This window comes from Oryctolagus cuniculus, chromosome 17 (assembly GCF_964237555.1).
Source record: "Oryctolagus cuniculus chromosome 17, mOryCun1.1, whole genome shotgun sequence".
Classification (NCBI taxonomy): domain Eukaryota; kingdom Metazoa; phylum Chordata; class Mammalia; order Lagomorpha; family Leporidae; genus Oryctolagus; species Oryctolagus cuniculus.
In genome coordinates this window covers 37,829,177-37,854,881 of record NC_091448.1, presented here as the reverse complement: position 1 = coordinate 37,854,881, position 25,705 = coordinate 37,829,177, and the positions used below count along the sequence as shown (strand labels likewise).

Here is a 25,705-nt window from a genome sequence, read left to right as displayed (position 1 = left end):
CTGTACTTCCAAATCATTGTTACTGAAATAAGAATCATAAAGTGACCTGAGCATATAAAGTTAAAATTTCATTTTCCTGATGGACTTAGAAATTTGGGTTAGAACCTTCATCAAAGTTTCAGCTTTACTTTAATGGGATGACCAAAAGCATATGTGGGGGGTGGGCCTTATCCCAGCCATTATTAACGAGGTCCACAGAATAAAATGGAATTTGTGATAAACTAAGTTTTCTGGTTTTTTTGGATAATATTTTTTTCATTGACTCCCTAGTAATTCATCCTGCTGTCTATGTGCAGCTAACACTTGCTCCCAAATCGAGTGACTTCAGATTTTAATTTAGTGGAAACGTTAAAGAAAGCAGATGATTCCCTGTGATAAGTTAAAGCAGATATCTTCTAGGTGAAAAGTTAAAGTCATTTATTAGAGGAGATAGTGCTGTGATATTCTTCAAACTGACGCCCAACACGAGACCGGAATCTAAACGATCGGCTTTGGGCTCACGATAGAGAGATAATTTTGAAATGGATGATCACATTTTACACTGGGGCCATAGAGGCAAGGAATGTAGAACACAGTAATTACAAGTTTAGTCTTGATAAAACACTCTCCATCCTGTTTAAGTCAGCAGAGGTTAGCTTGCTCAGATCTCCACTTTTAATTGGTTTTGGACTTGGGTTTTTAGGGGGTGGAGGGCCATTTTCAAATTAGAAGAATCACTGAGAAACCATGAGCAAGAGAGGGCAAAGTGGGAAACAGTTATTTGCAGAAGCTTTTATGCGGCCTTGATCAAACATTCATACCTGTGGAACAGAAGTTTTTTTCCTTAAACTAAGATGCTGAAAGTCAAGTGTCTCACCAGTGAAGGAAATCCTGTGTGCAGCAGAGGTTAATGGCATTAGGTGTGTGCATTTTAACCATCGTATTTTTGCTACCTGCCACAGCGCTTTCTTGTAGAAGGATTGTCCTTTGTCGGCCGTAAATAAAGTGAATCTATCGCGTTGCCTTTCTAGCAGAAAAGACAAGTCTCTCTACTTTCCCCCAAACTTGGGTCCTCATCCAACCACTGGTACTTACTTCCTGTTTGCCTGTCTTCAGATTTCCATTAAAAGAAAATCAGTGGAATCAAACAAAATTGTAAGGCAAGTTTTAAAATAGAAATAGACATTTTGAAAACATTTTAATGACTTGGCTGCCATTTGACAAATGTTTGTAGTGTCTTGAAAAAAGCCAAGTTATTTATTTAAAAGCATGCACACTCTCTGCTAGCTGAACCCCTTCGTTTAACAATAAATGATGCTTTTGCTGATAAATGATTCTTTTTATGCAGACTAGCAATTGAAATAGGAGATGATGTCTGAAGGCAGATGAACATTCGGCTGCCTAATGCTTCCATCCATTATAATATGGTTAGAAACAACAAATTCCCCAAAACAATCCCCCAAATCCCACCTTAGATTCGTCAGTTCCAGTGCATTGTCAGTGGATTGAATGTCATTATTTTCTCTTTGTTTTGCCTCTTTTCCCTCTGTAGCCCAGAAAGGTCAGTGGTTGAGTGGATTTTTTGACTACGGATCGTTCTCGGAGATTATGCAGCCCTGGGCACAGACCGTGGTGGTTGGTAGAGCCAGGTAGGAGCTCTTTTGTTTCCAAACCACTTTTTCCTCCCAACTAAAAATAAGAGAGGAAAGGGCCAGTACTGTGTAGAATTTGTTTTTGTTTTTGTTTTTAACCAATCATACTCTGCTTATCTGAACTTCCTGAGAATATTGGATCATAGCCAGGCCCAAGGCAGCATGATTGGACCACTGGTTCCCAGGAATCGTTAAGTGTATCACTTCAGTGTGCCTTTAATCTGAAGGCTGGTTGTGACAGTATTTCCTTTTTATAATGCTGCAGGACAAGCCATCCGGGGGCCACAAAGCCCAGCTACAATAGCCATTGCCCCTCAGTGACTTCCCTCCCCCTGAAGACCACTTTCCCTCAGGAGTAGCTGCCAAGTCAGTCAGACACTCATCCGTTCTCTGTGTAACCTGAGAGAAGTTCTTTGAAGGCGTCAAGATTATTTAAGTGACAAATATACTATATTGGATTATAATCAGATTTGAAAATTACCAAAGGGGAAAAAAAGTTTACCTGAATAAACTGGAATAGGTTGCTGGGATACCCATATTTTCAAGTGGGAAATTGAAGTTTCTATTAAATTTTAATACCCGCTCTAAGAAGTGCTTCACTCAACAGCCAGCTCTGCGCGCAGTAATCTGTAGTGCTTGCTGTAACGAGCACCTGCCAAGGCCGATCTTAATCTAGCTCAGCACCGCAGAGGCGCGCTGCCTAAGGGGCCTGCATCTGGAGCTCACCTTCCTCTCGGGGGCAATCGGTTTCCCTTATCTCATGAAAAGTGGCACCTGCTCAAGATTCTCAAACATGCCACGTTGGGTTGAGATTTAGATTCTAGCCTTGGAAATAATTCTAGGCTTTGTGGTTCTCTCAGAACAGCAGGTCAGCACTCCCCGTGCTGCCAGTGACAAGAAGCCATGGGATGGCAAATCCCTCAGACAGGGGCCTCTGCGGTGACTCTGAATGGGAGCCTCATTCTTTGCACCTGGGAAGATGCCCACTGGGGAGGTGGGGGCGAGGGATGCACTAGAGCTAGAGTCCTCCTACTCAGGGCCTACAAGCTGGTCTTTGAGTCTTCCGTTTCACACCGAGACCAACATTTTTGAGAATTTGTCTCTTATCTATTCTGCTGCAGTTTCCCTGTCTGTAAAAAAGCATGTCAAATTTTAAGCCTCACAAAGCCAAGCCTTTGTTAAGGTCCTTAAGATCCTCCTAGGGGAAATAAGAGAATAATGTTTTACACTTATGATTGGAAGAATAGGGATTGTTCTGCAACCAAGATCAGTCAAGCTTGGCTTTGGTTAGTTTTGCCATTGTTTATTGCAACGCTCACCGTGACTTCTTCCTTTCTTTCCATCTGATGAGTTCTGGGCTTCTTGCTCTAAAACATACACATGCTCACAAGTATATAAAACACAAATGGAACTAGCTTCCTTCAAAAGCAATGGTATTTCAAGAAATAAATATAAAGGTATTCTTCTGGGATTGTTACTGTAAGTGCTGCCAAAACTCATCTTTGGTATGTATGTTTGGAATATGTGTGCTATTGGCTGTAAATTGTCTTTTATTATTCCATGGCACCTTGTCCAGGGACACACTATAAAACAAGATGTAGCATCTTCATGTGCTGGCCTGATAAAATTTATATGAAGTATAATAGAAAACAGAAGTTGTTCTGAGCTGTTTTCAAGTTCAATAAATAACTGTAATACTCGGATAAAGATGTTCTTTATTAGGTCACATGGGCCCTAATATATAAGTTATAAGTTACCGATTTAGGGTGGCTTTTGCAATTACAAGTTTCCAGTTGGATTGTTAATCATTGTGAACAGAAATATTTCTAAACTCTCCTGTGTACCTCCTGCTCGTTGTCTGGTTGTCTGGAGGGCTTTCGATTCTGATTCAGTGCAGGCAAATGACACGGGGTGGGTGGTCTCCACACAGTCCTGTTAGTCCTCTTGTGATGACAAGAATCCATTTCCAGGAGCCAGTGTAGCAAGCAAAGACCATCCTTCATAGCAAGTTCGTTATGGGGATGCTGTGGGGAATGGAGACTACAGCCCATCCAAATCCCAGCCAACAAGGAATGAAGCTGAGAGACTGAAGAAAGAAAATCACATTTTCCAGAAAAAGGACTCGCCCTATACCTTCCGTCTCCCCCTGCTTCCTCCCTTCCTCTTTCCCACCCTTCCTCGTTCCCTCCTGATTTTTCTTAGGAAGTTTTGATGAGGGCCAAGTTGGGAGGGTACTTAACAGAGACTTTGAGAGCCTGAACAGCTTTTTTTTTTTTTTTTTTTTTTAAGTAAAATAGCTTTGAGATGCAGTATATACTTCCAATATAAGTTTTTCCCAAGACTACTGCCTGAAATTGCCCCTGTCCTGCTGCTGTGTTCCAGTCAAAGAGAAGGTCGGCCGGCATCGCGGCTCACTAGGCTAATCCTCCACCTAGTGGCGCCGGCACACCGGGTTCTAGTCCCAGTCGGGGCGCCGGATTCTGTCCCGGTTGCCCCTCTTCCAGGCCAGCTCTCTGCTGTGGCCAGGGAGTGCAGTGGAGGATGGCCCAAGTCCTTGGGCCCTGCAACCCATGGGAGACCAGGATAAGTACCTGGCTCCTGCCATCGGATCAGTGCAGTGAGCCGGCCGCAGCGCACCGGCCACGGTGGCCATTGGAGGGTGAACTAACGGCAAAGGAAGACCTTTCTCTCTGTCTCTCTCTCTTACTGTCCATTCTGCCTGTCTAAATAAATAAATAAATAAATAAAATAAAAAAATAAAAAAAGAGAGAAGGTCAAGGGCTCCTCTAGTCACTTCCCTACTCTGGGTACCTGTTTTTCATCATAACGCACCCACGCACGGCCCATCCACAAACCCAGTGAAGAAATTTGCTGTACTCTCAAATCCGCAGCCACATCATTTACATTCCTTGGGAAACTATAGCTCTATTCCAGTAAGGCCAACACTCATTAAAAGATACTGCAAGTCTCAGGTTCCTACAGCCCTTCAGATCATTTCCTACAGTCTTCACCAAAGAGATCAAACACAGAGGTAGGAGGATGTATGTATGTATGTGTGCTACACTGTTGAGCCTAAATGCCAAAGCACCTCCCCACCCCCGCCCAGTAGAACCCCTGGTTTGGGTGTATCCTGTGTTGGGACCTTTCAGACCAGGAGTGATTCTGAGGGTGGTTTTCTGCTGTATTTACAGTCAGCAGATCACAGCCACCCCTTAGAAGGAATTGGATCTCCTGCTTTCTGTGTGTGCTTCCTGTTTTTCTTTCCATGATTTGATGTGGGATTGGAAAATAAATAATCTGGCTACATTGTTGAGATAAACTAGGTTCTTATGTGTCTTATTTTTTTTATCAGGCTAGGGGGAATACCTGTGGGAGTAGTCGCTGTAGAAACTCGAACAGTAGAACTAAGTATCCCAGCTGATCCTGCAAACCTGGATTCTGAAGCCAAGGTAGGTCCCCAAAAGTATACTGTGCACTTGTACTTGGCGCTTCTTTGTGCTTGGAGTTTCTCTTCTGCAGTGCCTATGGATATATCAGGAGCATTGTAAACCACCTGTTTTAGAAGGAAGGGTATTAGCCAGCGCCACAGCTCACTAGGCTAATCCTCCGCCTTGTGGCGCCAGCACACCGGGTTCTAGTCCCGGTCAGAGCGCCAGATTCTGTCCCGGTTGCCCTTCTTCCCGGCCAGCTCTCTGCTCTGGCCTGGGAAGGCAGTGGAGGATGGCCCAAGTCCTTGGGCCCTGCACCCACATGGGAGACCAGGAGAAGCACCTGGTTCCTGGCTTCGGATCAGCTGCGGCGGCCATTGGAGGGTGAACCAACGGCAAAAAGGAAGACCTTTCTCTCTCTCTCTCTCTCTCTCTCACTGTCCACTCTGTCTGTCAAAAAAAAAAAAAAAAAAAAAAGAAGGGTATCAGCAACCTTAAATGATTTCTGATCATCTTGTGTTCATTTTTTAAAAGAGATTTATTTATTTGAAAGGCAGAGTACAGACAGAGAGGAAGACTTGGAGAGAGTGCGCGCTTCCACCTGCTGCTTTACTTGCTAAATAGCTGCAGTGGCCAGGGCTGGAGCAGGACAAAGCAAGGACTTTGATCCAGGTCTCCTACATGGGGGCAGGGTCCCAAGCACTGGGCCATCATATACGACTTTCCAAGGTGTATTATCAGGGAGCTGGATCAGAAGTGGAGCAGCTGGGGCTTGAACCACCACACATATGGGACACTGGAGTAATAAGTGGCAACTTAACTCGCTGCACCACAAATGCCAGCCCCATGTGCTTACTTTTAAGCTATCTATAGATGGACTGCAAGCTGAATTTTGCCTAAAAAATGGAGTATGTCTTTACAGTGGTCTTTTTTTTTTTTTTTTATCGATTTGAAAGACACAATTATATATAGAAAAAAGGATTTTCCACCTGCAACTTCATCTGAGTCTCCCACACATGAGCAGGGACCCAAGCACTCAGGCCATCTTCCACTGCACATTAGCAGGGAGCTTGGTTGGAAGTGGAGCATCTGAGACTTGAAGAGGTACTCAGATGGGATGCCACCATTGCAGACGGTGGCTTAAGCTGTTATGCCACAATGCCAACCCCTATAGTGATCTTATCAATGCTAGAAAATGGTCAACCATTCCCAAAGAGATGGTCTTACAGAAGGCAGCTGCATCAGTCCTGAGAATGCATTGATCCCAGGTGCCCTTGAGCATGTGCGTAGAAGAGCTGCACCTAGATTTCACAACACACTCTGTCCTGACACCAGGCATAAACACCACAGCCTATCTTTTTCCAAAAAGATGGATTACATTTCACATCTTGACATCATCAAGAAAGTGAAGGCAAGGAAGTTATCCAGCAGCGTGACATCTAGCATTTGTTGATTAACCACAGTACAGGGGAAAAAAAAAAAAAAAAACTATACTAAGCAGAGAAAGCAAAGGACTTGGAGACTGATCAGTTGGCTCACTTTGAGTAATGTAACTGAGTCAATTAAAGGTGCTCTGGTCAAGTGTGGACAAGAGTTCCTGAGACTGTGTCCTTGCAGTAGGAACAACCAGTTTTCCCTTTTTACACTGAAGAAGAATGATGGGTCAGGATTCATTTTTTTTGTTGTTTTTTTAAAGATTTATTTATTTATTTGAAAGAGTTACAGAAAAGGAGCGACAGAGGCAGAGAGAGAAAGAGGGAGCGAGAGAAAGAGAGCGTCCATCTGCTGATTCATTCCCCCTATGGCTGCAATGGTCAGGACTGGGCCAGGAGCCAGGAGCTTATTCCTGGTCTTCCATATGGATGCTGGGGCCCAAGGACTTGGACCATTTTCCACTGCTTTCGCAAGCACATTAGCAGGGAGCTGGATCAGAAGTAGAATAGCCGGTGCTTGAGCCAGCCCTGTAGGCAGTGGCTTTACCTGTGATGCCACAGTGCCAGCCCCTTGTGTGTCAGGATTTAAAAAGAGGAGTATTTAATAAAGTTAGAGATCCAGGATTCTTTCTGCTTTTCTACTTCAAAGAGATCTTCTTGATGAATAACAATTTTTGTTTATTTGGCTTCCTCTCTTGTTATTTTTTATTTGAGAGGCAGAGAGAGAGAGCCCCCACGCACTGGTTCCCAGAACTCCCCAAATGGTCGCAGTGACTGGAGCTGAGCCAACCTAGAGCTGGGAACTCAATGCAGGCAGGAGCTCAAATACTTGAGCCGTCACTGCTGCCTTCCAAGGTCTGCAGTAGCAAGACCCTGGAGACAGGAGCCAGAGCCTGGAGGTGAACCCAGGCACTCCAACGTGGGACGTGTGGGTCTTGACCTCCAGGCCAAATGCCTGCCCTTGTCTTGATTTAGAGTTTTCCGTTTTCAATGAGTAAAATCTAGTTCACTTTGGAGGGATCCCTCTCAGACTGCTGTTAATTGAGTCCTTGTCTTTGACTTTCCGCAACAGATAATACAGCAAGCTGGCCAAGTTTGGTTTCCAGACTCTGCATTTAAGACCTATCAGGCCATCAAGGACTTCAACCGCGAAGGGCTGCCTCTGATGGTCTTTGCCAACTGGAGAGGCTTCTCTGGTGGGATGAAAGGTAATCAGCCTGGCGGAAGGCTGGGAGGCACCACTGATTTCTGGGCACCCTGCGGCTGTGGGAGGGAGGGAGAGTAGAGAGGGCAGCCTGTGGGTTTCCTGCCAGCCCATCACTCTAGGCTTTGGAGAATTCTGTTCCCTCTGAACTATAGTCTGAGTTATAGCTTGCATGGAAACATACAGTAAGCTTTATAATTCCATACAAAATTTCAGAATAATCTACTCGTGTTATCTAGATGGGCTGCTGTTATAGATTTAGCTTTCACAGCTAAACATTGGGCCATTCTGATGTTCCTGGGGCAGTATGATTGTGCTTATCTCTCTCCCTCTTTTCTAGGCCTATTCTTTGCTGAGGTTACTCTCTAAGGTTCTACAGTGCCCAAGATAGATACTGAAATAAGCATTTACCAACCACAAGAAAACAAACTCTGTACCAGAGGCTGTTCCTCATGCAGCTTGTGCTGTGTTTTATTATTATCCAACAACAGCCCTGGGCCTGAGGCTCCAGCAGATTAGACCATCATTACAAAGGCTGTATTCCGTACCATGGGAACTGCTTCGTGATTAGGCAGCCAGTATCACCATTTACTGAGAATCCTCCATGCGCAGAGCCAAAGGAGACATGACTCTTGGTCTCAGAGCAGTGAATTCTCTGCAGCGGCCAGAGACTCCACCTGAGGGCACGAGAGTGTGCCCTTGAGTGTCAGCTACCTTCCCCTTCACCTGGGGAGAGCCCAGGATCCTAGAGTGGTAGAATGGGTTAGGGAAATGGAAGGGAGGGAGGAGCTGGTACTGCCGGAGTAAAGAGAATGATTAGAGACTTCTAAGAGTATGTGGAATGTGAAGCAGAAAGCCTCAATAGTGTACCTAGACGTGTTTGATGGCAGGAGCACCACTAGCCTCTGTGAGGAGAAAAGCCCGGGGAAGCTGCCCTTTGTAGATTGCCAGTCAAGCATTGAGACGTGTCAGCAGTTTTCCCTTACCTGGCAAGGAAGACCCCCAGATGACCAGGCCTCTGTAGCAAAATACAGATGAGGCTGATACTTCAGTTTTTAAGTTAAAAAAAAAAAATTCCCTATGCCTGTATTTGCTTTGAGCTGTGCATCTTTCTTGGGGGAGAACTTGGACTATACATGCAAATTGCGGTGAACTATTTTTTGACCAAGATAATAACTCCCTGGAAATCCCATGAGATATTGAGGATTTAGCTTGAATGTGTAGGTCAATCCTACACGTTTTTGTTTCAGTTCCTGTGTGCAAGGAACTATGCTAGCCATTTCAGGGAAAATAAGTCAAACAGATGTTACTTAAAGGAGTCAAGAAAATTGCTGTGAGCGGAATGATGAAGTCATAACACAGAAGCAAAATGCCAGGGGATACTGGCGTTGAAGAGGAGGATGCCTCCTGGAAGTTGGGCACGTGGGGAGTGAGCAGAAATCCCTTTCATTCATGTATATGAAGTTCATTTAGCATCAGGTTCCGCCTGTCCCAAGTTCCCTGGCTGAAACATTGATGTCAGACCTGGGAGAGGGTTCAGGACTGTTTCTCCTCGGCACTGCAGGGAGCCTGGGAACGCCCATTTCCTGGCACACCTGGGAGTGAGCCTGGCTAGTCCCCCGACAAGGTCAGAGTTCACAAGTTCCCAGAGTTCCACTTCTAGGAAAGCCTCCAATTCTGCTGCATGTTTTGGGTCAGGCTCAATTGGCCACTAGCCCTGTAACAGTAAGAAAAACAATGAAGATGAGTTGAGCTCTTTTCACCAGAAACGCATAGCCATAACCATCACAACAAACTGTAGTGTTTTCTGCATTTTATATAAACTGAGATTTTGGTTAAATAAATTTCCCTAGAGGATTCAGGTGAAAAACCAGAGCAGATTTGGGAGAGGAGTGGGGAATGGGGAGCATGGATCAGTCTGGCTCCCTGTGGCACAGTGACCAGATCTGCTAGAAGATCCTTGCAAGAGCTGTCCAGAGTCCTGAGAGAGCCATTACCATCCCCTTCCCCCTCTGCCTCAAGGATCGCCATGGTTACTGTGAAAGAAATTTCAAGATTTCAGAAAGGGGCCAGCACCGCAGCTCACTAGGCTAATCCTATGCCTTGTGGTGCCAGCACACCGGGTTCTAGTCCTGGTCGGGGTGCCGGATTCTGTCCCGGTTGCCCCTCTTCCAGGCCAGCTCTCTGCTGTGGCCAGGGAGTGCAGTGGAGGATGGCCCAAGTACTTGGGCCCTGCACCCCATGGGAGACCAGGATAAGTACCTGGCTCCTGGCTTCGGATCAGTGCAGTACACTGGTCACAGCGCGCCAGCCGCGGCAGCCATTGGAGGGTGAACCAACGGCAAAGGAAGACCTTTCTCTTTGTCTCTCTCTCTCACTGTCCACTCTGCCTGTCAAAAATAAAAAATAAAAAGATTTCAGAAAGGAGTTTTTTTACATTATGGCAAAATATAGACAGAACATACTAGTTATCATTTTACCCATTTGTACGTGTACAATTCTGTGGCACCCACTACATTCACAGAGATGTGTGACCGTTGCTACTAACTACACTCGAAACTTTTTCATTGTCTCTGTACCCGTGAAGCCCTGACTGTCCATTCCTTCCTCCCCGTCCCTGCTCAGGTGCAGACGTGGGCCAGTTCTGAGTCTGAATTTTGGTGCTGATGCCTCTGTTCACTGATCACATAAGGAGATGTGGGTGAGAGCGGGAGGGAGGGGAACAGGACCTTTCGTATTTACATACAGGTCAGGATGTTTCCTGCGCATTATCTCATGTAAAGGGACCTGAGCTGAGAGCCTCTTGTCATTCTCCACATCCCTTGGGGAGATGTTTGCAGTTTTGGTTTCAATACTGGCTGGGGATTATGCAGGGAGGGAAAATAAACAATTATGCCATCCCTCAGTGCACACAAACACACAGCCAGGAGCCGACTGCACTGTGGGTAAAATGACTCCAAAATTGTGTGTAATGAGTAGGAAAAGATTAGAGACAGCTCTTGCTATGCTGAAAATTGACATTAGTGGAGGGAAAAAAAAAACTCTTTACTAGTCGGCCTAGGAGGTCTAATTCGAGCAGTAAAAATATAAATAAATAAATAAAAGCATGTCAAGATGGTATTGGTGCTTTTTTTCCAATGAGCTCTATCTGGCCGGAAGGCTATTCAGCATAATGCAAAATTAAATTATAAAAACTGGCTGAATATTTAGATGGAAGAGCCATTTGGAAGCAGTTTATTTAGACGAACCGGCAATGACCCACAACAGGGAGACATCAAGCGTGAAATTTACTAGAAATTAGCACCAGGGTCCCAGCCTCAGCGTGAATAGCTTGATAGGATGCAAATCCCAGTGATATTAAGCTGCCTCACTGCTGGTGCTACAGGGTCACTCTCAGTTGGCTTTTCATGTTATACTTATTATTTTTTCCTGGGACAGGTTATAAATAACAATAAAAGAAGAACATTTATTGAAAACTTTAACTCGAATGAAAGTCTGTTTTAAACTCCCTGATTACTTGCATGTTGAAACATGGTGTCAGCCGGCCATCAGGAACTCAGAAGAAACATTTTGTCTATGCAGCTTGTGTGTGTGTGTGATGTTTACCTGCAGCTTCTAACAGATAATCTCCACTAACCAGTTAGATCCCTCCCAGTCTTGAGAGTGTGAGGCACTGTGGCGACACTCTGCCACCCTGCCCCCTTGCTTGCTACAATGGTTGCCACACTTCATCTTCGTTGTACGACAATGAAAGCCTTAGGCAGGGTTGGTGCCTGGCGCTGAGCATAAGCCACAAAGGCTGAGGTGATCACTATTTATGCAGATGTGCTTTGCCCAGAATGCTAGAAAACTCTAGGCTCCTGCCTTTCTAGTGAAAAACCTATCAGTATTCTCCATTTCCATTTGTTTTCTCATGGCCTGAGAACTGGCAATCAGCATATGCCTAGCTTTAAAATTCCTCTCACCTAAAGCCTTGGGAATCCCCTCTCCGCTGCTGCTTCTTACATATGAAGGGGTTTCAGACTGTTGTGTGTCAGATAGCTGTCACGTGTTGCAACTTGCTTTTCAGAATGGGTGGGTTGGGGCAGCTGCAATGCAGTGTGAGCATGTTGATTGTAGAGTTTGTGTGTTTATGTTTTGATGGACTGTTTTGGAGGTGTGTGGGTATTTTGTTTGTTTGTTTGTTTTTTAAGATTTATTTTATTCGTTTGACAGAGTTACAGAGAGAGTTAGAGCCAGAGAGAGAGAGCGGTCTTCCATTCCGCTGGTTCACTCCCCAAATGACCATAATGGCCAGAGCTGAGCTGATCCAAAGCCAAGAGCCAGGAACTTCTTCTGGGTCTCCCACGCAGGTGCAAGGGCCCAAGGACTTGGGTCATCTTCTACTGCTTTCCCCAGCCATAGCAGAGAGCTGGATTGGAAGAGGAGCAGCCGGGGTTCAAACCAGCACCTGTATGGGATGCTGGCGCTGCAGGCTGGGGCTTTAACCTGCTGCACTGCAGCTCCGGTCCCTTGGGGGTGTTTTGATGGTTGGACTGTGGTTCTGTTGGTGTTCCGGGTTGGATGGAGATATTATTTCTGTCTCAATCATGTCAGCTGTAGTGAATGTCAATGCCCCTTTTCCACTCACAGTCTTGGGGCTAAAGACATTTGCTTGGTAATCACATGGAAACCCTGGTAGGACACAGCTGGCGGTGTCCTCAGTACCGTTTGTGACATTTATGAACATACAGCAAACCCAGGTAACATTTAGCAGTAATCGTTTGTTCATGTCTGTTTTCTGGTTTTTATCTTACTCAGTCATTATTATATTAATTGTTGGAAAGCAAATTACCCCTGCCACATGCTCTTTCCTGATAACAAGAACGATGAGTCCAGAATGGGCTCTAGAACGAGAAAGATCCGGGTGTGCATCTTAGCCCTGTCACTTTCAGTTAATAAACCTCAGTTTATTCACCTGTCACTTGAGTATTTGAATAAGAGGATGTTCTGGGGCCAGCACTGTGGAGGAATGGGTAAAGCCACCACCTGTGATGCTGGCATCCCATATGAACACTGGCTCAAGTCCTGGCTGCTCCACTTCCAATCCAGCTCCTTGGGAAGTCAGTGGAGGAAGGCCCAGAAGCTCCTGGCTCCTGGCTCCGGTCTGGCCCATCCCTGGCCATTGCAGCCATTTGGGATCATCTAGTGGATGGACAATCTCTCTCTCATTCTTGCTCTTGCTCTCACTCTCCTCTCTGTAACTGACTCTAAAATAGATAAATAAATATGTCTTTCTTAAAAAGATGGTGTTCGGATGGTTAAATGATCGGTCCGTGTGTGTGTGTGTGTGTGTGTGTGTGTGTTATGTTCCTGTTACATAGTAAGATAACCATGATGGTGAAAGAGAAAGTGTATTTCACAGAAACCCGAAGTGCACACATAATCCTCTTCATTCCAAACTATTTGTGTAGATCGTGAAATCAAAATTTTTTTAAATTAAATGAATGAAAATTCATCTTAAATGAAGTCTCACCCTTCTTTTTGGAAGTTGGATCTGTTAGTCGTAGACAGGAGAGATTTAATAAGTAAGTGAAGAGACTGACACTTGGTCTGCATCTACCTCTGGATGCAGATAGAACGACTTCTTGTGCTTTCTCCTATTCTGGCATTTTCTCCTTTGATCCACGCCTTCCATTTCTTCGCATGTGCTACCATGGGAGGCCACTCCTTTCTGTTACTTGTTCTGAGACTGTACTCTTGCAGCACTAAAAAATGTACTGCTAATTACACAATTATTTTATTATGTAGCACTGGTTGAAATATCCACTAAAGAATTAATTTAGTTAAAATAATTTGAACTGAGCAATTATTTTCATAACCACAGAATTAGCGTAAAGCGCTTAAAGTCCTTTATTCCTGCTCTTCATACAGCAGTTGTGTAATTAGCAGTAAATTTTTTTGGTCTTTGCTTTCCTCCCAATGGAATAAATGTCTTTGCTCTGATCATATATACAGAGTATCTGACCATACACATTCCATGAAGAGTAGGGAATGTTTCCTGGGGCAACTTGGAATCTCTGAAGTCTTCACTGATGAGCCAGGTCAGAGCAGCAGAGAGAGTCAGGTGCCGCGCAGTGAGCTCTGCAAATAAATCGGTTTTAAAATAAATCAATTATTTATTTAAAAAGCAGGGAAACAGAGATCTTCCATCCACTGATTGACTACCCAAATGCGCAGAACAGCTGGGGCTGGGCCAGGTCGAAGCCAGAGCCTGGAACTTAATCCAGGCCTCCCACATGAGTGTCAGGGACCAAGTACTTGAGCTATCTTCTACTGCACAAGGTGTATATTAACGGGAAGCTGGAATTGAAAGTAGAGCCAAGACTCAAAACCAGAAAGCACCATAGGGATGCAGGTGACCCAAGCAGAGTCTTAACTGCTGTGCCAAACACCCAGCCCTCATAGAGCCACTCATTTAAAAAGTGGTAAACTAATTTGCCAGTTAGTGCAGTGAAAGCAGTTTCTAATTGGTTTGCCCTTAACTTCCTGAAAAATGCTTCTTTGCCATGCATTTTCAAAATTGATTTAGTCCAAATTGTGATCCTGTCTTTGATAGGAAGGTTTGGACTTATTTGAACCTCTCTGTGTAGGGTTCAGAAAGGATCCAGTGTGGCTGCACTGAAGGACCCGTTAAATACCTGGAATCATAAACCTAAAACTTGAGCAATGTTTAGACTTCAGTTTCCTGGGAAATGGGAAGAAGTTCGTAAAAAGTTGGGATATAAATCATTAATCCTGCTTTCCAAGGACTCTCTTTATTTACACACCAGGGGTCTTTTCCCTTGGGCCGCACCTGGCCTCAGGAGGATTGCACAGTGCACTCTGTAGCAGAGAGGAGAGATGGCTCCTTTCATTTATGTGTTTGTGTGGCTTTGCCTATATGTGTATTTCATCTTCTCTCATTAATACTATAAAAATGGAATGGTTAAGGAGTTATTTTCCTCTCTCACAGTATTCTTTCCCAAGTATGTATGCGATAGTCATTCATTCGACAGGTACCTATTGAGCAGTAGTTGTGTTCCAGCACTGGACACTGGACTGGGGATACAAAGATGAAAGACCCAGATTTTGAAGATGAAATTCTTGGAGGATCTATTTCCATTAGCTGCGCATTTTAAGAATTCGTTGTATGCTAAGTATCATGAGATGAATTGGAAAGAGCTAGAAGAGTTCCTTCCTTCGGAAAACTTAATGTAGTGGGAGAAATCACATATTGACTTGAAAAATACTCGACGATTGTAGAGCAAGTATGAATTAATGTGCTGAGACCTGGGTACAGAGATTCAGAGAGGATATAAAATGAATATGCAGGCTGGAGGGCTTGCACGCTATCACTTGTGAAAGACACTGCCTTCTCTTTTGCTCTCTCGTGTTTTTGAAGACCCTGTGGAGTCGTGAGTGGGCTACAGGTCTTCACAGTGGCCAAACAGGACCTGAAGCGGCTGAACACTAGACCTATCCCCTCTAGCCAGCTATGAGGAGCCTCTTGCTTGGAGGCACAGAGTGCCGTACAAATATTATTTCCTGTGTATGCCTGGTATGACCAGCCTTGGAAGCACTGCTTTGGGAAAGACATGTTTCACGATTTCCAGTGTGTCTGGTTCTCTGTAGATATGTACGATCAAGTGCTGAAGTTTGGTGCTTACATCGTGGACAGCTTGCGAGAGTGCTCCCAGCCTGTGATGGTTTACATTCCTCCCCAGGCCGAGCTGCGGGGTGGCTCCTGGGTGGTGATCGACCCCACCATCAACCCTCGGCACATGGAGATGTATGCCGACAGAGAAAGCAGGTAGTGTGCCTCCTTTATTTCCAGTCACTGCCTCTCGGGACCCTCCGGCTGTTGGCTTCCTCCTGAAGAACATTACAGCCCAGGGAACTTGCTCTGATTCTGTCCATTCCCAATGGACTCCAAGGTTGGAAAAATGGGATTCCTAAGTAGCTTCTACTGGCGTGAGAGGGAAACCAGGCTGGAGCCAGGCGTTCTGAATGGAACCCCCCATCCCAGCATCTTTTGCCATGAAGTACTCTTCCAGATGCCCCCAAGCTCAGAGTCTGCCTATTTGTTAATCAGACAAACCTGTTCCACTATGTTAGGTGTGTGGCAAGAGGGAGCTTAAAGCAAGTTGGACTGGAAGACTGAATTGTAGGGTTTTAAGCCATCTCCCAGTGCGCAGCGGGAAACTTGGAGCAGTTCTTAATGTCCCTGGGTGGGCTGGTGGTCACTGAGGTGTAGCACAGCACACACATTCTGAATTTCTAGACCAAAGCTACTTTCTTCCTTTGACATCAGGGTGTTGCTCTGGCATTCCAAGAGGCTGGAGAACACGGTGTGCCACACCCAAAACAGCACTGGGAGGAGAGGCCTGGGACAACTCAGTAAAATGGATCTAGGCCCGCATCCTTTTATGATCTGCACCAGCCCCTCTCCTAGGTCGCTAAACTGTACATCATGTTTCCTGGAAATTTCCCATGCAAATTTCTGATCTAGTCATGTTTTTTCAAAATATTCAGGGCTCTACTTCAAAAGCTGTCAAATCTCTGGGCTAGCATTTTATATTTAGGGGTTTAGTATTTTAAAGTCCTAGGCTAGGGACCAGCACCTGGCTCCTGGCTTCAGATCGGCGCAGCACCGGCCGTAGCAGCCATTTGGGGAATGAACCAACGGAGGGAAGACCTTTCTCTCTGTCTCTCTCACTGTCTACAACTCTACCTGTCAAAAAAAAAAAAAAAAAAAAAAAAGTCCTAGGGTAAACTCTGACCTGATAGTAGACTAGAGATGATCTCTCTGCTGACTATGAAATCAAACTTGTTCCAAATTCCTAATTTCAAATTCCATTCTGACACTTGATAGATTCAGACAAGTCCCTTAACTTCCTGTGTTTTAGTTTTATCCTCTGTAAAATGGGGATAATAATGGTACCCTCCCTCATAGTGGATATAGACTCAGCATAGGATTGTGAGAGTTTACAGGTAAGCACTTAGAATAGTATTGTGCACATAGTAAACGTTAGCTATAGTTTTTTTTTTTTTTGTTTTTTGTTTTTTATTTTTACCATATACAAGTTTTAGGGGACAGCACTGTGGTTTGGCAGGTTAAGCCACTGCCTGCGATGACAGCCTCCCATATGAGTGCTGGCTCTAGTCCCAGCTGCTCTGCTTTTGATCCAGCTCCCTGCCAATGCGCCTGGGAAAGCAGAGAGATAGCCCAAGTGCTTGGGCACCTGCCACCCATGTGGGAGACCCAGATGGAGTTTTGGGTCCCTGACGTTGACCTGGCCCAGCTCCAGCCATTGCAGCCATTTGGGAAGTGAGCCAGTGGGTAGAAAACCAGTCTCTCTCTTTCAGCTCTACCTTTCAAATAAACAAAAAATCTTATCTTAAAAATGTTTTGTTGGCCGGCGCCGTGGCTCAATAGGCTAATCCCCCGCCTTGCGGCACCGGCACACCGGGTTCTAGTCCCGGTCGGGGCACCGGATTCTGTCCCGGTTGCCCCTCTTCCAGGCCAGCTCTCTGCTGTGGCCAGGGAGTGCAGTGGAGGATGGCCCAAGTGCTTGGGCCCTGCACCCCATAGGAGACCAGGAGAAGCACCAGGCTCCTGCCTTCGGATCAGCGCAGTGCGCTGGCCGCAGCACGCTGGCCACAGCGGCCACTGGAGGGTGAACCAACGGCAAAAGGAAGACCTTTCTCTCTGTCTCTCTCTCTCACTGTCCACTCTGCCTGTCAAAAAAAAATTTTTTATTTAATTTTTTTTCATTTGTTGGTAAGGCAGAACGAGTGAGAAACAGAGAGATATCTTCCATCTGTTGGTTCATTTCCTAAGTGCCCACAATAGCCAGGGCTGGGCCAAGCCAAAGCCTAAAGCCGAAAACTCCATCGAGGTCTCCCACGTGGTTGTTAAGGATCCAAGTGCCTGAGCCACACCGGCTGCCCCCCGGGCTGTGCGTTAGCAGGAAGCTGGAGCAGAAGCACAACAGGCACTTGAACCCAGGGACTCCCCTCTGGGATGCGAGCATCTTAACTGCTGAGCCAAGTGCCCACTCCAGAAGTGGTTTTCAGATTGTGTTTAAGGAAGTTTCTGGGGATAGAAAACATTAGCATGGACTAGAAGAAAGCGTGAGCCCTTTCCCTTTCCACGGGCGTGGGTGGATGCCTTGCTTGGCCCTTGCCCTGGCCTGGGGTGTCTGATCAGAGTCCGGCCAGCCGACTGATAGCTACGCTGCAGGACCGTCAGCATGCCCCGTCTTCATGCAGCCTGAGTGCTGGTGGTGCTTCCCTCCCACTGTGCCCACAGCATCCTTTTGTCCTGGAAAAGAATGTGATTCCTGTCCCCCTTATCAGCTGTGGGTGGTGGAATTTGTATTCTTCTCCCTTTGAGATGGAAGTCAACTGGTGTGGTAATGAGAATTATTTTAATTGCTTTTTGCCAGGCCTTTCTCATACCTCACTCAGACACTTCTCTGGTGCCTGCTTTTCTCCCTGGGGTGACTTCTGTGAACCATGGGTGGGCAAAACCATAATGAAGCTATTTCCTGGTCCACAGATTGTAACTGGCCTCATTCTAAGTTGTCTTTTTGCTTTAAAGTTCCTGTATTTCTGTTTTGTTTTGTTTCTCTCCGATCCAGGGGATCAGTCCTGGAGCCAGAAGGGACAGTAGAAATCAAATTCCGCAAAAAGGATCTAGTGAAAACCATGCGTCGGGTGGACCCAGTCTACATCCGCTTGGCTGAGCGATTGGGTATGTCTGCTTGTCCTCCTGGCAAATCAATGAGCCATTCAGCTGATTTGTAATGAGTGCATTCATAGGCCAGGGGAGGAGGCACTGAAGCATTTGATCAAATTCATGATAATCTTTATTTACTGTCCTCTAAGTGGTAAGAACCCTGGTACAAAGAAATAGTGTGTATAATAGGAGGGAGAGTGAGCCCTAAAAAAAGCAAGTCACCTAATTTTTCTTCGGGTATTTCCTTATGGTACAAATAACCAATCTTCCTGGGATCACCTTGCAGACAGTGGTTAGCTAGAAGTTGCTGTGGAGGGGCAGGCTAATCAAGCAGAGAATATGCTAGAACTAAACAATGTCCCCTTTCTGCTTGTCTCTCTAGACAGTCTGCCTCATTTCTGAGGGATAGCAAAGCTGGAGTCTCTCCCCAGGCAGTGCTCTGGGGTCACCTGAGCTAGAGAAATGGAAGGAAAGATTGTGCACCGTGTGCTTCCAAGCAGTGGCTGCGGCTGCCGCAGCCCTGGAAGCCTCACGCTGGCCGCTTCCAGCCATTACTCATTGCTCATTTGTTCGCAGAGCTTTTGGAAGGCAGTTGCAATCTGAACACAGGACTAAACCGCAGGAGCCCTGTGTTGAGTCCAGACTCTGAATGGGCTTCAGGTCCATTTAAGACACTGATTTTTTTTGCCCAGATCTCCCATTGAACCGCTTGCTCTGTTAATAAAAATAATTGCTGGGGGTCCTGATTGGATTTGTTTTGTTTTCCCAAAGAACAGAGAATCTGTCTTTAAAAGGTAGTGAAACTTGGTGAACATGAAGAGTGAAAGAGGAATGGTTATTTAATTAATAAAGGTTCATTTGAGGACTTGCACTGTCTAGAAACAGAAAAAGGTTTTGAGGGCTTACAGTTCCATGGAGAGGGCGCATCCAGGCTGGTGGAGTCTTGAGCCAAACACACGGGTTTGGGTCACATTCAACCCTGTTTGTGTTCCATTATTGCCGTGAGGTGACAGCCCCTAGCAGCTCTAACCCACCGCAGCCTGATCCTTTGATGGGAAATGCACACACACAACAGGAAATTGGCAAAGTTGTTTCTAAAATCTATTGCCACCCAGAACTGTTGAGGTGGTTTTTCCCCCTCTTTCTTTTCCAAGCAGGATAATTACTTCTGACCAACCCCATACACTTTAATTAAAGTCACTGCTGCTCAGGAGCCGGTTACTTACAGCTGTACAGAGAGAGACTAAAAGCTTCAGCCGCTGATAAGCATCTCACTTAGATGCCTCATAATTGCTCCAGCCTCCTGAGGTTGTTGGCTACTGTTTCTGCCACTGATTCTGTACCGAGGCAGCACCGCCACCATGCAGGACACGGCACGTTGTGTGCCTTTTCCCTCTCTTTCTCTCTCTCTCCCCTTTGTTTCTCTCTTTCCTTTTTGTTTCTTTTTTGTCTCTCTCTCTCTCTCTCTCTCTCTCTCTTTCTCTTTCTCTCCTCTTTTCTTCACTGGTTTTCTTTCTGGCCAATTTAAAATTTGTCAAAGTCGGTCTTCTTCTGGATCACTGCCCTTTGATATTTCGCGCACTCCATTTGCCGCAAACAAGCCGCAGGGCCGCAGTTCATGCTGACTCCAGCAGAAGCAGAGAGAGCTCCATTTATCTTACACTGCCTGCTGCATTCCTACTCATTAACTGGGGGTTCACTGCCTCTTTTTAACCCCCCAATGGCTGTTATCATCCCTCCGGAATAGCTGGGTGGTGGGGGAGAGGAGCTCTCCACATCGGTTTGCAGGGCGAGCGGCCGACGAGGGCTGTGAGGTTGAAGCCTCTCTCTCGGAGGAAAGTGATAGCGCTCCCACCTTCCCCCAGCACCTTTCCACTTGCGAAGCACAGGGAGGCAAGAGGGAGGAGATTCCCAAGTGATGGCCGTTTAATCATTTGTTACAAATCATCTCATTATCAATTTCCTATCCACATTGAAGAAAACCATATTTATTTAACCTTCACCAAAATGGCACTCGAGAATGAGTCCATAACCTGCTAAGTGTGAAACAGCCTCTGGCTCAGGGCAGCATGGGGAGAGAAGCAGTGGATTCGGAATAAAAAGGATAAAAAGAACCATGTACGAGCATTGGTGCACTCCCTGTGCTGCCCACAGGGAGCTCGGCCGCCTTTTCTGAACAGGTCTGCCTTCCTCTGTCAAGTGGGGAGAGCGCATGCCCAGCCCCCGCAGGGAGGACAGTGCTGCGCAGAATCTGCAGAGGCCTTTCCATCCCGGTGGTGGGCATGGGCTGCTTTCAGTCTTAATCGTGAGGAGCAGAGTGTCCACGTGGGGTACTCCACAGTCTCTGTGGCTCGGTCCACTTTGGGGATACAAAAGAAAGAGAAGTAGCCCTGCCTCCAGCATTTGCCATCTTTCAGGGACACCCCCACGCGCCCAGGACTGGGCAGGGCGTACCGCAAGCCCGGTTCCTTGCCCAGCGGGTCACAGTGGCCTCTGCTCCTCTCAGTAGGTGTAGCTGCAAAGACCTACAAAGTGAGTAAAGGTGACCTCATTTTCCAGATGGAGAAATTGAGGCAAGAAGAAGAGTTAAAGGAAATAAACGGGCCGGCGCTGCGGCTCACTAGGCTAATCCTCCACTTTGCGGCGCCGGCACACAGGGTTCTAGTCCCGCTCGGGGCGCCGGATTCTGTCCCGGTTGCCCCTCTTCCAGGACAGCCCTCTGCTGTGGCCCGGGAAGGCAGTGGAGGATGGCCCAGGTCCTTGGGCCCTGCACCCCATGGGAGACCAGGATAAGTACCTGGCTCCTGCCATCGGATCAGCTGTGCGCTGGCCGCGGCGGCCATTGGAGGGTGAACCAACGGCAAAGGAAGACCTTTCTCTCTGTCTCTCTCTCTCTCACTGTCCACTCTGCCTGTCAAAGAATTAAAAAAAAAAAAAGAAAGAAAGAAAGAAAGAAAAGAAATAAACATACTACAGAGCCAGAATGGACTTCTCATTTTCCTGTGCTCTACTTCCCTCAGGATTTCCCCAGATTTCACCTGAGCTGAGTGCTGAGCCAGATCCAGACTGAGCAAAGATTCCTTCCCGTTGTGACCTAAAGCCAATTCCACTGCGGGAGTCTGTCTTGGAGGAAGCTTGCAGGCCTGGCCTGGATGTTGCCTTATATTCATGATCGCTTCCCAGATGGGCCTCTGTGCCGGGGAACGCGTGTGGCTCACTCAGACCAGGGCACCGTGTCCCCAGATGTCCGTACTGCACATCCTCTAAGGGTACTGAGATGTGATGGTATTCAGCTTCTGAACGGCTAACTTGAACAGGTCCAGGGTTGTTTTTTTTTTGTTTTTTTTTTTTTGACAGGCAGAGTGGACAGTGTGAGAGAGAGACAGAGAGAAAGGTCTTCCTTTTGCCGTTGGTTCACCCTCCAATGGCCGCCGCGGCCGGCGTGCTGCTGCCGACGCACCGCGCTGATCCGAAGCCAGGAGCCAGGTGCTTCTCCTGGTCTCCCATGGGGTGCAGGGCCCAAGCACCTGGGCCATCCTCCACTGCACTCCCTGGCCACAGCAGAGAGCTGGCCTGGAAGAGGGGCAACCAGGACAGAATCCGGCGCCCCGACCGGGACTAGAACCCGGTGTGCCGGCGCCGCTAGGCGGAGGATTAGCCTAGTGAGCTGCGGCGCCGGCCTGGATCCAGAGTTCTTAAAAAATGACCTTCTGGGCCGGCGCCGCAGCTCACTTGGCTAATCCTCCGCCTGCGGTGCCAGTACCCCGAGTTCTAGGCCCAGTTGCTCCTCTTCCAGTGCAGCTCTCTGCTGTGGCCCCGGGAAGGCAGTGGAGGATGGCCCAAGTGCCTGGGCCTTGCACCCACATGGGAGTCCAAGAGGAAGCACCTGGCTCCTGGCTTCAGATTGGTGCAGCGCACTGGCCATAGAAGCCATTTGGGGAGTGAACCAATGGAAGGAAGACCTTTCTCTCTGTCTCTCTCTCTCTCACTGTCTAACTCTGCCTGTTAAAAAAGAAAAAAAATGGCCTTCTGTCATTTTCTGTGTTAGTTGGGTAGGATGGTGGTGAGTTGCTAACTCAAGGGTGTGGTTGTAACAGACACTGTGAAACTAGTGCATCCGTCGATTCCTGAGACAGGTGAAGGGAAGAACTGCCACAGAAGGAATTATGGGCACAGCCCCCATACCAGAGCCTCAGGTTGGCTGAGCCAATTCTGACCCTGCGTTCTCCAAACCACAGCTTGGTAGACTCACTGTAGCAAGCATTATGCCTGAAGGTATATTCCTTAAGGCATAAATTATGCCTTAACCCAGTTCCTTCTCTGGAAACAGAACCCCGCTCCCCAAGGCCTTTCTGCAGCTCTGACGTCCTTCCGCCCGCTGCTCCGGGCGCAGGAGGGTGGCTGTGGAGCAGCAGGGTGCTGCCCCTCGCCCGGTCCTTCCCGCCTCTGTGTTCAGAGAGAAATGACAAAGTCATCTAGGCAAAGGCAGAACAGAGCTGCCCATCCCAGGTAGGAAGCAGACGTGAGTTCCCCAGCGTCCCCCTCCCTCAATTCAAGAAGTGCCTGGGCATAGAAGCCACGTAGGGACACTTTGTTGTCCACCATGGCCCTGTTCCCAGAAAGCCAGGCAGCCTGCCATGCGGTGCTGCCTGTGCCTGCCCCGAACGTGCCCTGGCACCTGCTGTGGCAGCACCAGTGGAGCACCGCTGCTGGCCCTAGCCTGGTCCTTCCACGCCTCCCCAGCACCCCCTGCCTTCTGTTCATGTGCGCGGGTGCAGGTGGCACACTGCGGGGGCCGGCGTGGATCCATGTGTCTGTAGAAACCCACGGAAATGCCCTCCTCCCAAGCCTTCTCTTGTGCAACTGGGATGACGACAGTGACTGATCATGAGGCTAAGGGGACCCAGGGGCTGACACGGCTGTTCTGGTAGGGGTGGCTGCGGTATCCATGCTGTGTGTGGTTTTCCACCTGGCGCGTTCACCTTTAAGATGTAAGCTTGAAAGAGCCAGAGTTGCTTGTTGAAGGCAGAAAGTGATACCCTTGACTGCAAAGATGGGTTTAGGAAAGAAAGTTCTAGTACCATATCTAGGAAATGCCTCTTTGCTGGCACCATGGCCACGTGTCCCCGACAGCCAGGCAGCTGGTGAGAAATAGCGGGCCATTTTCTGAAGCTGAACAGGGGATCTTGCCTCCTCCCTTAAGTTATCAGACCCTGAGAACCCAGCTCCTCGCCTTGATTCAGAAGCCATTCGGTTTGATGCAATTTAGTGCAAGAGAGACAGCATTTTCTCGAAAGGAGAAGGGTCATTTTAGTGCCATCCCTTCGTCTGATTGTATTTATAAAAGCACCTGGGCTTGCCTTCTCCCAGGAAGCAGTGAGTCACTGTTCTGTTAGCCAGGGAACCTTGCAGCCTGAGGGCTGGCACCGGACTATGACAGACCTCTTCCTCACTACCCCAACTGACCCAGATTCCCGTTTCCTAGGCTGCCCAACTTAGGGAGGGCGATTAGGGAAGGAAAGCAGAGGCCTGTCTCTGCCAGCACGCACACACTTCTGTGTTGCTTCATACGGGTATGTTTGCGTAAGGACACAGGGCGTGGGGCTGGAGGGGGAGTCATAGTTTGTTGTGGTGGTGGTGTTCCTATTTGGGAAACTCTACTAGAGTGATTTTTAAAAATAGAACCGCTAGAGCACTACCACGATTGCAAGGAACTTTAGGGTTAAATGTCTCTTGAGAAGATTGCTGTTAAAATCTATATGCAAATACATTTGTACTTAGATAGGTATGGCCCCCTTTGAAGAAAAGCAGATATATGAAAATGGGATTTTAAAAAAACTAGATACATTGGGAGAAATTATTCCCATTACAAAAGGATTATTTGCTTTACCAAAGGATTCACTGCAGGGTTCCTTCTAAATAGCCCCCTCAAGGCATTTAAAACAGGATCTGATTTACACAGTTTTTCTGGAATGCTTTTGTGTACAGAAAGGCACACCTGTTATGGACATAGAAATCGTGTTGCAGGATTATTTTTTGCACTCTATCTTACCATCTTTATGGAGAAATTTCTTTCAACATAGAAAATGTGATTACATAGATCTTTTAAACAGCTACTTCTGTTTGTACTTCTGAATCTTAATAAGATTCTAGTCTTTTTATGCTGATTTTTCAGTCTTCAGGTGAATGTAGGGGCCTGTGTTCTAATATCGGAGATACTCAGGGGCTTTGTGGGGAGGGTGGTCTAGTTCTTATCTTCAGCATCCTAAGTATTTAACCAGTCAAAGCAAATTGTGTGTGCGTTTTACTAGAAGAGCCCATGAAAGTTAAAGTTGTGTTTAAATTTACATAGGCTTCTTAGTATAACTTTTTAAAAAGTTAATGTTTTTAAGAAAACACTTCAGTATCACGTTCTTGTGTAAAGCCTTTTGCCTGTTTGCCAGATTAGGATTGTTGTTACATCAATGAGAAACTGAGTTTGAAAAGGGAGGAGACCTGTGCAGCATCACCTAGTGCCTTTGGCTGAGCAGGGAGTCTCATTTTCATTCTAAACTCCAAAGGTCCCACCTCCCTCAGATGCCCCTCCACTGGGCAGGCTGCTCAGCCTGGGGCAGGGCTGGCCGCCTGCTGTCCTCCTCCAGTGTCACAGCTGGGTAAAAGCACTTCCTGCCGCAGAGATGCGCTGTCCCCTCCAGGAGTTTCCCTTCTGCTTGGACCCTGTGGAAGAGAGGTGGCTTGTCTTCAGGTCCTGGCTCCAGGGACACCTGACAGGCTGCTGTGCTGTGGGTGATTTGGGGGTCAATTTAAAATGTTTTATTTAAGGAGTGTGGGCTCTTGAACTAGACTATCTAAGCCCAACCCCCGGCCCACTGTTTCCTAGCTTTGTGGCCTTCGGCAGGTGATTTAACTTTTTTGCGCCTCAGTGTTTTCATCTGTAAGTAAGATAGTGATCTTTAGGGTTGTTGCAAAGATTCAATGAGAGGAGAAGTACTTAACAAGACCAGCACACAGTAATATCTCAATAATGTTAGCTCTTCTCATCTGATCAAACTAGCAGTGCCTCTTCTATACTGAACTCAGTGCATTAAAAATGTTTAGTGATAAGGTTGTGTTTTTAGGATTTCATGGGGACTTTTTACACCTTTCTTCCTCCAAGTAGGATTGCAAAGAAGAATGACTTTGCTCTGTAGCATATTCTTAAACACACTCTCACACGCGCCTCGCTTTCCTAAAAACCCTGAGGCCCT

At 46.9% G+C, this 25,705-nt stretch overlaps 1 protein-coding gene across 10 annotated transcripts in view; it reads left to right on the top strand.

The window, feature by feature from the left end:
- Positions 1–25,705, top strand: part of ACACA (acetyl-CoA carboxylase alpha) — a 318,070-nt gene that overhangs the window by 275,219 nt on the left and 17,146 nt on the right. For all 10 annotated transcript variants that reach the window (XM_008271159.4, XM_008271164.4, XM_051824672.2 and 7 more), the window contains 5 exons: positions 1,532–1,628; positions 4,984–5,080; positions 7,565–7,700; positions 15,350–15,527; positions 18,361–18,473. In XM_008271159.4, the coding sequence (XP_008269381.2) occupies positions 1,532–1,628; positions 4,984–5,080; positions 7,565–7,700; positions 15,350–15,527; positions 18,361–18,473 (621 nt within the window). The remainder of the gene's footprint in view (positions 1–1,531; positions 1,629–4,983; positions 5,081–7,564; positions 7,701–15,349; positions 15,528–18,360; positions 18,474–25,705) is intronic.